At 39.3% G+C, this 15,094-nt stretch overlaps 1 protein-coding gene and 1 non-coding gene across 2 annotated transcripts; both read left to right on the top strand.

Annotated features, from left to right (window-relative positions):
- The first annotated feature begins 7,693 nt into the window (after positions 1 to 7,693).
- On the top strand, positions 7,694 to 7,765 carry Trnam-cau. The gene has a single exon. It is a non-coding gene; the product is annotated as a tRNA-Met (tRNA).
- Positions 7,766 to 12,405: 4,640 nt separating this feature from the next.
- LOC108051581 (putative uncharacterized protein DDB_G0294196) lies at positions 12,406 to 14,347 on the top strand. Its single transcript, XM_017133719.2, has 2 exons — positions 12,406 to 12,910; positions 13,276 to 14,347. The coding sequence occupies exons 1-2, from the start codon at positions 12,778 to 12,780 to the stop codon at positions 14,175 to 14,177; spliced, it is 1,035 nt and encodes a 344-aa protein (XP_016989208.1). The 5' UTR covers positions 12,406 to 12,777; the 3' UTR covers positions 14,178 to 14,347.
- Positions 14,348 to 15,094: the final 747 nt, after the last annotated feature.

Here is a 15,094-nt window from a genome sequence, read left to right as displayed (position 1 = left end):
ACTCGCTCAGAGCGTCCGCTTTTATACCCCCCGAGTCGATATAAATAAAATCCCCGATCCGAGAGCACCGATAGGCGGAGTCTACGCTCTCGGCTTTCGTCGGCTGGATAGAGAAAGGTGGTTGCAGAGACGAGAGAGAGAGAGAGAGAGACAGGGGAAAGTGCTACTTGAGAATCCACCATGTGGATATACTTGAAACCGGATTTTTTCAAAGGGGAAATGTAGAGTTTTTAAATCTCTCTCAGTTTATGGGTTTTGGAAGGTGGAGAAAGGAGACGAACTCTTAAGAATCCACCGTCCGGAACTCTCTACACTTGAGGAACTTTACTTTAGATATTGGAGAATGCGTCAGGAGAATTTTGCTTTTGGAGAATGCAGTGATCATGGTAAAAAATGGAAAAATACCTAACTGAATTCAACAAATCCACCATAAGATCAAGTCTTGGGGAAGTTGATACATGAGGAGAGCCTAGGATGTGTAAAATTTATATATAGTTACTCAGGAAAGAAAAATGTTTTTAATGATATGCTATGTAACACATAATACCTAATAACAATTTTAGTACAATGTAAAATCCAAATTAAAATTCTTGAAGGTTTAAAAATCTGTGGAGTAGTTAGAACATCCACATCAACTTTACCCCTACATCCACAAAGTGGAATTCCACCATAGCATCCAAACGCAGCTTAAATATGGGTACTCTTAACTTGTGTAGACAAATTATACCCAACTTGCCTCACCACCTTCCACAAGATCCAATCCACAGACTCCAATCCCAAAGTGCGTAGAAACAAGTATCAACATTTCCCCTGCTTCCACCACAGTCCACAAAAACTCACCTTTGTAGACCCGGCTTTTTGAATTACTCTCTCAAAACTCTCCAATAAATCGGAAAAATCTCTACAAGATGCAACATGCTCGGGTTTTTTTAAAGGGGAAATGGCTTTTTGATTGGTCGGCTACTTTTCTCAACAGAACTGAGAAAATCCGACCATTAGTTCTCAATTATTTTCAAACTCTCCCGCTCTCTGGTTTGCAATGTTTGTTTTTCTTTTTTTCTCATGTTTTGTGAATGAGCATGAAAATGAATGAAAACTGTTTTGTGGGAAAAGGAGGTTCCACAATCAACACGAAAAGGCAAAAAGACAATGCGAGTTGCTAAACGAGAACTTGATTAATTACGGAATGAATATTTAATTTCATTTTGTGTAATTTATATTCATTGTAGATTGTAAATTATAATACCCCCTTTAAATTTAACGCAATTTACTTGCAACAATGAATTTTCGGATATTGTCCATTAAAATTAAGCATCTATGTACTGTCCATATTTTGTATATGTAATATTTATATATACTATAATTAATAGCCAATAAAATACTTGTTTATATACAGATAAAATTATAAAATGCCTTTACAATTTAAATGTGAAAGATTAAACGGAAGTCAATAGAAATTTGTCATATTAATTCCAAAGAAAGATAAGCTTTCTTTGCCTCCATTCAATAGAAAACTAGTCGTTATCAATGGATAAACCAATTCATATTAACGAGATTCCTAAGCAGCTAGCTCGAAACGCTCGGCCTATCTGAATCTTATCTTAATTTGGGTCTACGACATCATAAGTGTTCGAGGCGCCTCGACTTTTCTCCCCGTGGAAGTTGCAGGGTTTCTGGGCAAGAAATTCACGATCATATTACCCACACATGAAAGGCCAACGACAAACCCATTGAGGAAATTGTGGAAATTTTCATTGAAAATGAGCGGGCGCGTCGTTGTTTGTGAAAAACGACACTTCTCTGGTTATAGTCTGCGTTAGAAACGGTTTTGAATTGGCTTGCTTTGCGTTTGATATGGCTGAATGGGAGACATGAATGAACTTAATGAGCTTGTATTTATTTTGCTAAGTCTCTCGTGCCTTTAACTACTGCGATCCATTTGCAAGTTTCCGAGGAAACGCAGTTCAGGAATGTCCCGAGATGTGTTCTTGGAAATCGTGGGGACAAGGTGTTGCATGAAATACAACAGAAATCCATGTTCCATGTCAAAAAACTAGACTCGAAAATAACTAAAAAATGCTGGCAAAAAAACCGGCTGAGTTCAAATTTCCCCGGGGAGCGCAAGGGCAAAAAATACCGATCATAATTTTATGACTCCAGCGGCATAGTCGTCTCGAGATTATTTCCCGTCTTCTTCGGCAGATTTTAAGAGACTGGAACGGAGCTTACTTTACGACTTGCGAGTGTTTCGCCTGAATGACAAATGAGCAGCGCGGCCGAAGAACCAACAACAGGTTAAGAGCTGCATAAAATCTGAAAAAAAAATCTGGAAAACCTCCTTTGGATTTAAATACAGAATTAAATACCCTTTGTTTTAAGAAAACTTCTTATTAATTTCGATTTAACTAATTCTAGAACGAGAATTGTATTTATAGGCAAACTACAGGAATGCACATGATATTCTGATAATAAAAACTAAATAGTTAATAAATCAGTATTTAATAACGTTTGAGGACAATATGGCTTTTATTATACATTTTTTTGTCTCTCGTGTATTTTCAGGAATTGATTTTATGATACTTTTCTTGTTAATACCCAAATTGTAATACTTTGGTTTATTTCAATGCTTTGACCTATCCTTGACTTTAAAAAAAAATTGGCACTTTATAATATAAATAAAAATATTTTTATATAAATAAGATAAATACTTGCAACGATTCGAAATTATCTTAATAAACGAAAACAGAAGCTTACCCCTTTAAGTTCATGAAAACTAAGAGGAAGAGGGCAGAGCTTTGAAAGCCATAGAAACTTTGTTGAGGATGCGATGAAGATGAGGATCATATGTCAGTCAGCGGGCGGGCACTTGCGGTGGAGCAACTTGTTGGTTTTTTTGGGGAAGGGGTATTTATATATATATATGCGCGGATCGGAGAAATCGGTGATAAGGGGGATGCCGAAGTATCCGAGAGATGGCGTTGCAGATATGCAGCCGCATGCCGCGCCGCGTGCATTGCATGTTGAAATCCAATACCCGTCACTCAGCCCTGCTCCTCGAACCCCAATCTCCAACGCTAGTCTCTCAGTCCCAGCCGAACTGATTCCATTTCGATCCCAGCTGAGGACATCTAGTTGCCATTAAAGGGGTGCTCTGCCCTGTCACTCTTCGGTGACATCCCATTAATGATTTCGCCTTGGAATTCGGAACCGTTTTCGTTTCGCTGCACCGATAAAAAATGTAATATCATTTTAATTCAACCGCAAATAATAAAGATCATTACTGTGCATTATTAAGTAATTACCTCTAGTATGCAAATAGGAAGCCATTTTTATAATCATTACCGATTATTAAAACTGAAAAACTAAAAACATTTGATATATATAATATATATAAGCATCATTTAAATACTTTAGGTACTTAATACTTTTAGGTAGTTCAATAAATTTCTATCTGCCTTTAGCTACATTTTAAGTTGCAATATTTTTTCCTTGTGTCGTTTATTTATAAACATATTTTGCATATGGCCAGAGATGATGATTGGCGATCGCTGATTCAAAATCCAAGATTCCGACTGTATCCAAGGATCCTTGCCTCGGACTTTTTTTTTCTTTAGCCGCATCCGGCCTGTGTACACTTTTTTTTTGGTTTGACTTGTTGTTGTCCGTATGGTAACTGAATACTAATTTAATTGCGAAAAAAAAGTTTCATTGAGGCGTCGATGATCGCTGAGCTTTTGTTTACTTACGCCACTCGCCCCTTTTTTCCCTTTCTGTGGTGAAACAATAAACTGTATTGCGTGGGAATGGGAACTGAAACAGAAATGATTTTTTTTTGTTTACGCATGGGTATTACTGACGAGCTCAACCAAATTCCGGGCTCATATTAATCCGAGTGAAATGAGTTTTATATCGGTATAAAAACCACCCATGGAGCTCAGGTTCCGATGAAGGCATTTAACATTTTTCCTTCATTTAATCAATTGCCTTTTTAAACATAAATAAAAGAATTGTAACCATTCATAAATTTATGCAATTCATGTTAATTTGTATACCCGTGCATAGAGAATTATAATTTCAGTGATAAATTACATATAAAATTTAGGCTATACAATGTTGTAACTAAAAATTTTTTTAAATTGTATTATTCTACGCATATTTTTAACAAGAATACAAGTTTATAAAAATTGATAATTTGGCCAACCCGTCCACAACAGTTTACTACATTTTTTTTTTAAGCATACAAATTTAATCAGTATAAATATTATTTTTTAAGTTTTAAAGAATATCCCAGAAAGGGTCCCATTCGTCATCCTCCGTCGAAGTTTCTGTCACTAAATCCTCCGTCGTTGATTGTTCTTCATCGATTTCATGTTCGTTGCTTTCGGTTTCTTTAGTGTCGTCTGTGACGCTATCGGCTTCTGAGCTTTTTATTTCATTTTGATGAACCACTTCTTTACTATTCGAAGGAGCACAAGTCACCAGAACAATGGTTGTTAGGGCAAAAAGCAAAACCACCTGTAAATACAATTTGATTATGTACTGACAATTATTTTGAGGATTCTTCAACTTACCAGTACTTTCATCGCGATTAAAAATGTGAATGAAGTGAAGCTCTAAAATGCATGCGTATTTATAGGCAAATTCGCGATTGTACTTGTATAATGAATAAAAGTTCAGAATGGTCACCTTTTGGGTTTTTTGCAATATATTCTTGAAATTTCTAATTTGATTTTCCCATAATTATTCTTATCTGCTTGAATCTATGATGAATGATGAGTAATGTACCAAAAATTTTGGTTTACACTAAAGAGAAGTTAATGTGACAAAATTTAAATGTATATTAGTTAAGGAAGCAACAAAAGAGTGAAAAACAAATGCAGTCAATAGAAGCCAACAAAATTCGACACATTAAAACCAAACAAACTCAAAATATGGGTTCAGCAGAACAACCATACTAAAACCCAAATTCAGACCCAATGTAAAGTCCTACACTACTACACTTGAAAAACTGTGCCCAACTAGATTGTAAAATTATGTTTTAAAATTTAAAAAAAGAAATGTTTTAAGCATTTATAACAGTAAATTATAAGCATGTTTAACATCTAGGTTAAAAATTAATATTTATAAGTTGTAGTATATATAAAGTATGTGTATATTGGGAATTCCAGCTTAGTTGATAAGAAATTGAATTATTCAGATTTGGGAATATTTTTAATATTCTTATCTAATAGGAATTTCTTAGAATTTGTTTTTGGATTCACCTCTTATGACATCTAAAAACAGTGCGAAATTCCAGAATAGGATTTAAATAGTAGATCAATTTAGTTTTAAAATTGGTTTTCGACAGAAGGATTTTTAGGAATATATATTTTTTTGACTGTTTGAAACAGGGCGTCGGGGACTGAAACTGAAACAGCAGGGAAAACGGCGGCAGAAGGCAAATGAACTGCTGTCAAAATAACCCCAGCCCTGTTAGGGTAAAAAGGACACTCGGCGACAAAAGGCACACAAAGGACATATCGATGGAAGCCTAAATGCGAATGAGAATTGTGCAGCCGGCTTTTCGATAGAGAAAGAGATGGAGAGAGAGAGAGAGAGTGAGTGCGATTGCGTCAACCAGGTGAACAGATCAGATGCGATTAGGGATTATTATGCTATTACGCAGGATACGATTAACAATGCTCCTCGGCAGAACAACAACTGCGCCGCACGCCGTCACATATGCTACAACGAAATTCCTTTCCCTCTGATCTGGAAAATATATATAGTTAGGCAAATGTGCGCTGTATTTTTTGCTACCCTAATTGAGTGGAAAAACGGCAGTTGTGGAGGGCAGTCCTGCAATGCATCGCATCTGCAGGATAACTAAGGTACTATACCAAAAACCGCCGGCTGCCTTTATTTGAACTGCATTTTACCGTTCCGCCACACCGGGCTTTTTTCACTTTCCCCCGTGTTAATTGCGAGCAGCTGAGATGAGGGGAAATGAGAAGCAAATATGACATTAAATATTGATCACACTTTCGATTAATGCGCTGTTTATAAAAACAGACTTGGGAAGTCATTTGCTTAGATAAACAGCTCAAAGATTTCAGTAGTTCTGTAATGAAGTTCTGGTTTATATAAAAACGATTAACAATTTAAAAAGCTAATCGCTTTGGTCAACTTCATGTCAAGCGCTATACTATAAACTATAAGTTTATTTGTAAAATTCATTAAAATATGAGGAGTAAAATTCTTTAAATTTGTAATATATATTATTTTAATATTATCCTCTCATAACGACTATTGAACGATTCCTTCGAGTTGCCATTATTTCTATTGGCTTAAACTATTTGCTTTCTTCCCAGTGATATTAAAAGATTTATTTAAATAAGAAATCTTAATAAAGTTATATATTATCCCAAGTTAATGGGTATTTTAAAAACAAGAACGAAATCGTGTATTTCTTCAATCAAGATATAAGATAGCATAAGAGATATATAAAACTTATAATTCATAGGCATATATAATTTGATACTTTTTTCTGCCACCATCTTAAAACAATATTTATCAGCATAATTGAAACCTATTTGCGGTGCTTGAATTGCGTTTACAAAAAACCTTTATGTGGAGCGAGAAACGATCTCTATCTCAGAGTAGTTATCCTCATTAGTCGGGCGACAGAGGTGCTCGGGTCTGTCTAGACTGGAATAATGGCTAAGGGTATTAGGGGCTTGCCAAAAATGAGACATTTGGCTGCTGCTGCAACTTTATTTGGGACCAGGTAGTCGGACGTGCAGCAGCAGCCGCCTCTTGGCACAAATATTTAGCCACAATCCGCTCTTCTGGTCACAACACCATTTTCCCATTCCTCTGTTAATTTTTTTCGCACAAAATCTCAGCAGGTGGTCAAAACCCACGGATTCTCGTGTGTGTTTGGTTTTTGTTTCGACCTCGTCAATTTGTCGCCAGTTGCTAATTGCTTACATTTTCCACTGGGTAGCCACTATTGCTGTTGTTTTATTTTTAAGTTAAGAGATGATCGAGCCAAGCCGGGAAGGCCACTTGGCCACTTGTCATATCTGGGATGATGGATGGGCCCGAAGACCCGGTGTCGTGCGGGGGCAAATGGCTTCTTGAGCTGCTTAAGTCCACAAAAGAGCCCAAAAGTGGCTTCCTCCTGATGACTTATTTCCGATAGCCCACTCGAAAAGGGGCTAAGCTGATGTCTCAACCGAGTGTAATCACTCCTCTAAGGGAGAGGGCAATTTCGCCGGACCCTGGGTCTCTTGATAAAGCATTTTGTATCTTTTTATTTAAAACCACCTTTAACTAAAATTATTTGGTAATCAGTTCCAGGTACCTAAACGCTGTTAAAGCTTTTTATATCCTTGGAAATACTAGCTTTCTTTGCTTGGGTTAATTACTTCTTAGAACTTATTGGGTTTCTTGAAAAATTCTTTTGAAATTTAATTTAAATTTCTCCAAAACTGGTTGAGAATTTATGGGAACATTATAATAAATTTTAAAAATTTATATTTAGTATCCGTTTATTTGGTTTTGGTAAACGCTCTAACAATAACTTTAGGTAGCAAATGGAGATTATGTGACATGCCGTATAATGACATATTAATTTAAAACCTAACCGGAACTAGTAATATGCCTCGACTTAAAAGATATTTTATCAGATATGTGCGAGATGTTTTTTATAAGCAGAGTGGCGCAGTGGAAGCGTGCTGGGCCCATAACCCAGAGGTCCGAGGATCGAAACCTTGCTCTGCTATGTGCTTTATATTTTACATGTACATTTATTTTTTTTTTTTGCAAAAAAAAGGTCACAACCATATACTTGAAATAATAAATCTAATTAATAGTAAACAGCTTCGATTCGGGTAAATTTAAGTTCTTATCTTATAGCAGCTAAAAATTAATACTTTGTTTTATTATAAAAATACCGATTTTATTTTAAATAGCACTTAAGAGCGCTAAACCCCAAATTCCGATAATCGTAGCAGTGATCGTTGCTATAATTATTATATGTTCAATTGTTATAAAACAAAAACAAAACATAATAGTTATTTAATATTGATTGAGATTGAAATTATTTTAATTTCAAGAATAAATTTATAAGATTATATGCTTCCTGTTTCTATGAAATATATCCAGGAATTGTAGAAACCAAAAATTTCCCATGGCCAGTCCCCGGTAAAAAGCTAAGGAAAATCTCAGTGGAAAACCCAACAAGATGCCCACATAAATCTTTTGGCCATCCATGCGGGCTCGCTTTGAGTTCTGAGTTCCAGTTTGGGTTCGGGGTTCTCCCTCTTTATCAGCTGCACAGTTTCCGATGCCAAATGTGAGGAGCAGATATCACACAGCTGCTCGAGGCATTCCACGCACATGTCCACGATCCCATTGAGATTTCCTCTGCCAGGCGATGTTTTTTTCCTCTGTTTCTGGGGTTAAATCGTGGAGAAGGCGGTGGCCATGTGCTGCTCTTCACTTCGTCGACGGCGGCGGCTGCATGCCATAAAAATTATGAGGCGAACTGGTTGCCAGCCGGCGATTGAAGTCGCTGCTTGGCTTCGTTTTGATCTTGGTTCTCCTCCAAATGTCGGGGGAAAACAGCTATATAAAAAAATTAAAATTAATATACAAAAAAAAAATATATAAAGAGCATAAATATATACAAATATTTTTTAAAACAACTTGTATAAAAAGTATACCAAAAAATTGGTCCGAAAAATTCCAATTTACAAAATATAAGAAAACTATTTCTTCACAAATATTTAGACAATATTATTATCTCATTTAAAAATATTTTAGCCATTATTTTATATCCATTTACTTAAAGAACTTAAGTAAAAATTTTCAAAAAATGTCTATTGTTCAATCAAAGGGTAGTATAAATTGTAATTCTTATATTCAAACTTTAAAATAATATCTGTCGAAATAACTAATCCAGAGCCATGTGATGCTGCTTTTATAAATGTATTCACTTTCCAAGACCCTTAAACCCGGCATATGTGCCGTGCAAATAGCCAAGCTGGCATTTCTGATGCCCGAGTGCCGGCTGCATTGCATGTGTGATCGGGGCAGGAATCGAGGAAAGCGCACACATGTGACGTGGACAGCTGGGAGGACGGAAGGGCCTTGCCGAGGGGGCTGGACGGTAGGGAGGAAGGGAGGTAGGGTGAAAGGCAGGCAGAAACAAAGGCAGGCCGAAGTAAAACCGAAACCGAACCGAAACGTCCTTGCCCCGCAGCAGGAAGCTGTGCGCAATCATAAAAACTTGAACGATCGACACGTGTGCAGAATTTCCGCGCACTCTCTCGCAAAAAAAAGAAGAAAAATAAATGCCAAGGAAAATGTATCGCATATGTTGAATGGATGCAGAGCATTCCCAGACTAAGACCCACAGATATCGATATATACCGATGGCAAAATCCCCAAGGCAGCTGTTCCAAGCTGGCTATGACCACCAAAAACGGTAGCCGTGCAACTTTCTATGCCCATGCAATCAAATCACAAAACGCACCGCAAAACGAGGGAAGTTCGAGAGGAGGCCTGTGAGGCAGGGAAGTTGAGGCACTGCAGCATACAGCTGCCAATGCCGATGGACGGACGCCTGCCTGACTTTCATTAGCATTTCTAACGGCCAACGCAGCTGCCAAAGAGTCCAATCCACTCCAATACCAAACAGATGCTGCCGGCGGACGAGGTTCGGAGTAAGTAGCGCCTGGATGCTGGATGGTGGAAGCTGGATGCTGGACGCGAACTGGATCGATCCAAGTCGACATCGTCAGGCGGCCGGGACAAGGTGAAATCTGTCCGGGTGCACTTGGAAAAATGTGTGTTTAAATGAGTAATTTGAAGGATTAATTTAGGAGCCAGATGAAAAATGACTTCAGACTGAAAAACCCAAATGTTGAAATAATAAAAGTAATTATTATTTAAAAAACTAATTTTTTGATCATGGCTTAGATTCAACTAAGGATACATAGAGAAATTTTTATTACTTTAAATATTATATGGATTTATGGAACTGGACATTAGATACTTTTGATATTATCCTTTCCCAATGCTTCACAATTATTTGTCGCAGTGCAATTACAGCAGCTGTACGGTTTGCCCGCTGGCTGCATTTGCGTTGGAAATATTTTTAATTGCTATTGGAATTTTTCCATGTGCGCCTCGTGGACATCTTTCATTCGCTTGCGGATTGTGAATTGCGGATAGTGGATTGCGGATTCGTGTGGGTTGCCATTGCCAGTTGCCAGTTGCCGAACTGTATCGCAGCAGTTGGCCGCAACAGTTGCAGTTTCAGTTGGCTGCTGCAACATCAACTGCGTGACAATTGTCCAGCCGGCATTGAATTCAATTACAGCCGCTGGCCAAAAGCAAAAGCAGCTGACCGACCGTTTGACATAATAACTGGCCACATTAGCAGCAATTGGCAGTGGTCAATTAACTTTTTTCTGCACATTTCGCTCTCTTTGCCCCGTTTTTCGCCACGCTTGTCGCGCTTTTCCTTATTTGCAACATTCATTGACACCTGCAATTGTGGAGTTGCAGGTTGCAAGTCGCTAGTGTTGCAGGTTGCTAGCTGCTGGTGTTGCTGTCGTGTTTATGTTGTTGATTGGCAATCAATTTGTTGTCCGTTTTTATGATACGCACTGCGTCAATGTCAACTAACTGTTTTTCTACCTCACTCTGGCAGTTGGTAATTTATGATGTTGTTGGAGTTGAAATTAACACGGCAGCAACATGTAGCATCGGCCATAACAATGGCCAAAAGTAAATGTTGCATGTGGGTGTTGCGGCAGTTTTAGTTGCAGTTGCGATGTTGCCGCTGACGATTGGTGGCGCGTGTTGCAGACGTGAAACGTCTACCAGTTTTCAAGTCAGCCGAGCCCAGACATATGGCCAAGATAAGCGGCATAATTATGCAAATTTGTTATAACAATCAGCGAGAAACCACAGCAACCACTGCAGTTTATGGCCAGCGTTAAATGCCGTCAACAGCAATTGCAATTGCCATTTATGGGGCGTTAGAATCTAAGTTATAACATAATCACTTGTGATAGTTTTTATTTATTTGCTTATATTTAAATACCGGTCAGCTGGAGCCTTTGGCTTTTGTTTTGCAAAGCTCTTCTAGGACTCGAACAAAGCATTCATAAATCGCCTTTGGCCTGGCCATAATAAACTTAAAACCCCATCAGGGAAATTTGAATACAAACATTGACAATTGACAGAGTCTGTCGAGGGCATTGGGTAGCAACAAATCAATTGCAGCAGCAGCAACAGCAACAATCGCATTTTGATGCCAGAATACAGACGGAAAAATTCAAAAGCAAGGACTAAAATTAAAAAGTACGACTGGTAAATTATGAAAAATATTCCTATTAAACAAGTATTATTTTCGTATTCTAATTTTGAGTTACACTTCTTTTTTCCATACATCTTAACTACATTGATTTAAACATTTAAAGTTATTATGTTGAAATGCTTAAAAGGATTGTGATTATAGCTGCTTAGTCTTTTTTTCTGAGTGCCATTGGTATTCAGATTCCTTAGTGGCTAGGCCTCGGTCGCCGTTCTCCATTCTGGCTGGTGACTACGCATGCATAAATGCCTTTATAATCATTTCGTTGAACAAAATTTAGACGTCACTTGCCTGTCAGTTGGGGTTTGATCGTCTGACGAGTTGGACATGTGGAAGACTTTGCAGGAGCAACAACATCCGAGATACGAGATCCGAGAGACCCAGGGCACCAGATCATGTCCATATTTGCATTTTTGAAATGACACATGGAAATTTTACGTTGTTTTGCCTTTTGAAAGCGAGCGGACAACAGATTGACAGCAGCTGCAACTGATGACAACAGCAACATGAGACACACAGCAGCAGCACAGCAGCAACAATGGCCTGGAATGGTAAGCGAAAGTCGTGCGCAAATCCGAGCAGGCGACAGCATATGGATATGCTGGCTGTATGTGCTATATATGCTATACGGCTAAAGCCCGGAGATAATTGCTGTCGCATATTTTCCACTTGTCCACTTGTTGTCGCCGGCACAACAGCAGCAACATTGCACACACAGCAGCAACATGTGTTGCTCTCGGCTCTTGGCCGCCTGCCTTTTTGGATTATGGCAACGGGCAACATGTTGCGAACTGGAAATCGGCAATCGGCCGACCGGCTGTGCAAATATTTGAAACTTCCCCCGATAGGAAGTTACTTTACGGACCATCATCCTCAGCACATGTGCGCCATATCGCACGCGTTTTCCATGCATTCCGCTCCACTGTACCGCCAAGTTCAATGTCTGGCAGAATAGCAACAACAACAACCTGCGAGAACCGAAAGCAAAACAGCAAATAATGCAAAAAGCGAGTGAAAAGCGTTCCAGAGAGCGATAGTATAATTAATTGGTATAGTCACTTGACAAATGCCCTGTAATGTGAATGGACATACGGAGAAAGCAAAAATACTCAACAGAAAAATGTGCAAAGCTTGGTTCGATTGTATAATTATATATATTTTGAGCAAACCCCGACCTGCAAAACAAGTGCAATAATATAAAAAGCGTTTTATTGTTGTGCACAATTGAGCACACTTGTCCATATTATTTTCCGTCAGAAGAGCGGTATTCGCCGAGAGAATGCCACGTCCAGAGAGATAAAAAGTGAGAGAAACGCAATCTCTTTTCTCCTGCGCGCCGGCAAAGTGCCTCTTTTGTGGGCTTAAGGCCCGCTTTTTGCTCAGTTTGCCGATAAAGACGCAGCCACATGGACATGCACAGGCTGATCTACGAGGTGAAGCAGCGGCCCGCTCTCTGGGACTCGACGCATCCGGACCACGCCAACCGCCCGGAGACCCAGCGCCTCTGGAACGGAGTGGCGGAGGCGGTTGGACTCGGTGGTGAGTACACTGCGAGAAATTACTACGGACTGGTGGGCAACACTAATCTACGTTGCTAACATACTTTAAATTAACTTGTTTTTATTAATGGTTACATTTACCTTATCGCTTTTAATTTCAATTTAATGTTTATAATTGAATTTAAAGAGACATATTATTTAATTTCATGGTAATAAAATATATAATTAAACTTTTATTATCCATTTATTGCTTATAATTGAATTTAAATAGACATATTATTTGGACTTTGTGTGATGGAAAAAATCTTTATTTTAGCATGAGTCTTTTTCGGTGTAAATTATAATGAGTGCATTGTTTACGTTGTTTGTTTTCATAATCATTTTATTCTTTCAATGCCTTTTTAGTCGATGTGTGTCGCGGCAAGTGGAAAAATCTGCGTTGCAGTTATCGCCGCCAAAACAGGCGAAGTGGTCTCCAGAAGCACCAACAATCACCCTCGCCGGGTCACCAGTGGTCATATGCGGAGGCCATGAGTTTCCTGGATGGCCAGCGATTGTTAAGGGAGGATAGGGATAGTAGCAACAACGAGGAGGAGGAGTTGGAGAGTTCATTGAAGGAAGAACCCGACACCATGATGTCGACCTTCAAGAGAGAACAGGAACGGTCCTCGGCTCCCGATGAAATGGAGGCGGATAATGATGCGCTGATGCAGGAATTCCAGAACGTTTCCACTCCGCAGGCCTTGCGAAGGCTTTCCGAGAGTATTTCATTGGCCAGTGCCGCGGCTGAGGAGCAAGTGCCTCCAGTTGCCTCCACTGGATTAAAATTTGGGGCCGGAATAAGCCTTAATCCGAATTTAATCCAAGGAAGTGCCATGGCGGCTGCGGCAGCCAGCAGTTGTCATTGTGCAAAGAGGGTGGATGAACAGGTCAACTTCCTGGAAAACCTTGAACGCGAAGAGCAACAGCTGATGCAGTCCACCAGTCAGGATTTGGCCAGATGCAAGAGTGTCCTCCATGTGGGCGACTCCGATTACAATTATCTGATCAGCTTTCTGCCCCTGATGAAGCAAATGACTCCCATTCAGAATGTATTCTTTAGGGCCAAAATGGGCGAACTACTGCTTCAGACAATGCAACAGCCGCCGATGCAGCATCAACCGCAGCAACTGGTGTTGCAGCAGCAACAGCAACAGCAGCAGCAACAACAACAACAACAACAGCAGCCCTCACAAATGTTGTTGAACCAACAACAAATGGCCTTGGATCAGGCCCAAGTGAGCACCAGCTCCACAAATTGGAACTAAATCGAGGACTGGAACTGAACAGATAAGATATATACCCTATAATACAAAGGAACTGAGAATAAGAGAGACAGCTCCATAGTGCGCATGTCCAGTGCACCGTGGACGCCCTGAGATTATTTTGGACTCTTAACATTGCATATGAATAAATATAATACGATTTTATAAATGTACCCTTTTTATGTTTTCCAAATCTTGGGGCTATTTTAAATGCAGTACCTACTCTATTGCACTTTAAAATGGTATGCAAATACGAACCTTACGAAATATTTTATTGGGAATATTAAACCTTAGAAATTTCAAGGGGAGAGACTTGACTTTACAGGATTTATTATTTATTAAAGAACGAAATCAAACCAAAATTGCAAACTAATTTTTATAATTAGATAAGTTTCTCCCATTGAAGTGTTGTTAGTGCGCTGGGTAACTTCAATTTAGTATATCGAGCCCTCTGCCAGCGAACATTGCTCTTTTCAGCTGCGCCTGCGCCGCCAAGTAAACCCAAGATGATAGTGACATTCGTGTGGGCGTTCGAGTGGATTCTGCAGCCTCAACTTCAGCTTTTCTGCCTTATTGCCAGCTGCAGATGCAAGGGCATCCGACGTAATCTCGCCTCCGGCTGCCCACACATGTCCGCATTTAACTTTAACCGGGAAACCTCGTCGCGTCGCCCCAATAAATTACTATACACTAGAATGAACCCCATCGTCGGTGGTCCTTCGCTTTCCGTCTGTCCGTGTGTTAAAAGCCAAGTCCAAACTTAACATGACCATAAAAAAGAACCCGGCTACAAAAGCAAACAGAGGACGGGGAATAGGTCGCTCGAGAAATCAACGCAGCTGCGGATGACGAATCGAAATTGACATTGAACCGAGGCTGGAGCCTCCAGAGAAGTGGGGTTACGGAAGGGTGGGGGGTGG

This window comes from Drosophila rhopaloa, unplaced genomic scaffold, assembly GCF_018152115.1.
Source record: "Drosophila rhopaloa isolate 14029-0021.01 unplaced genomic scaffold, ASM1815211v1 contig_159, whole genome shotgun sequence".
Taxonomy (NCBI): Eukaryota; Metazoa; Arthropoda; class Insecta; order Diptera; family Drosophilidae; genus Drosophila; species Drosophila rhopaloa.
Note: the sequence above shows the minus strand (reverse complement) of the source record. Positions and strands in the feature narration are given on the sequence as shown.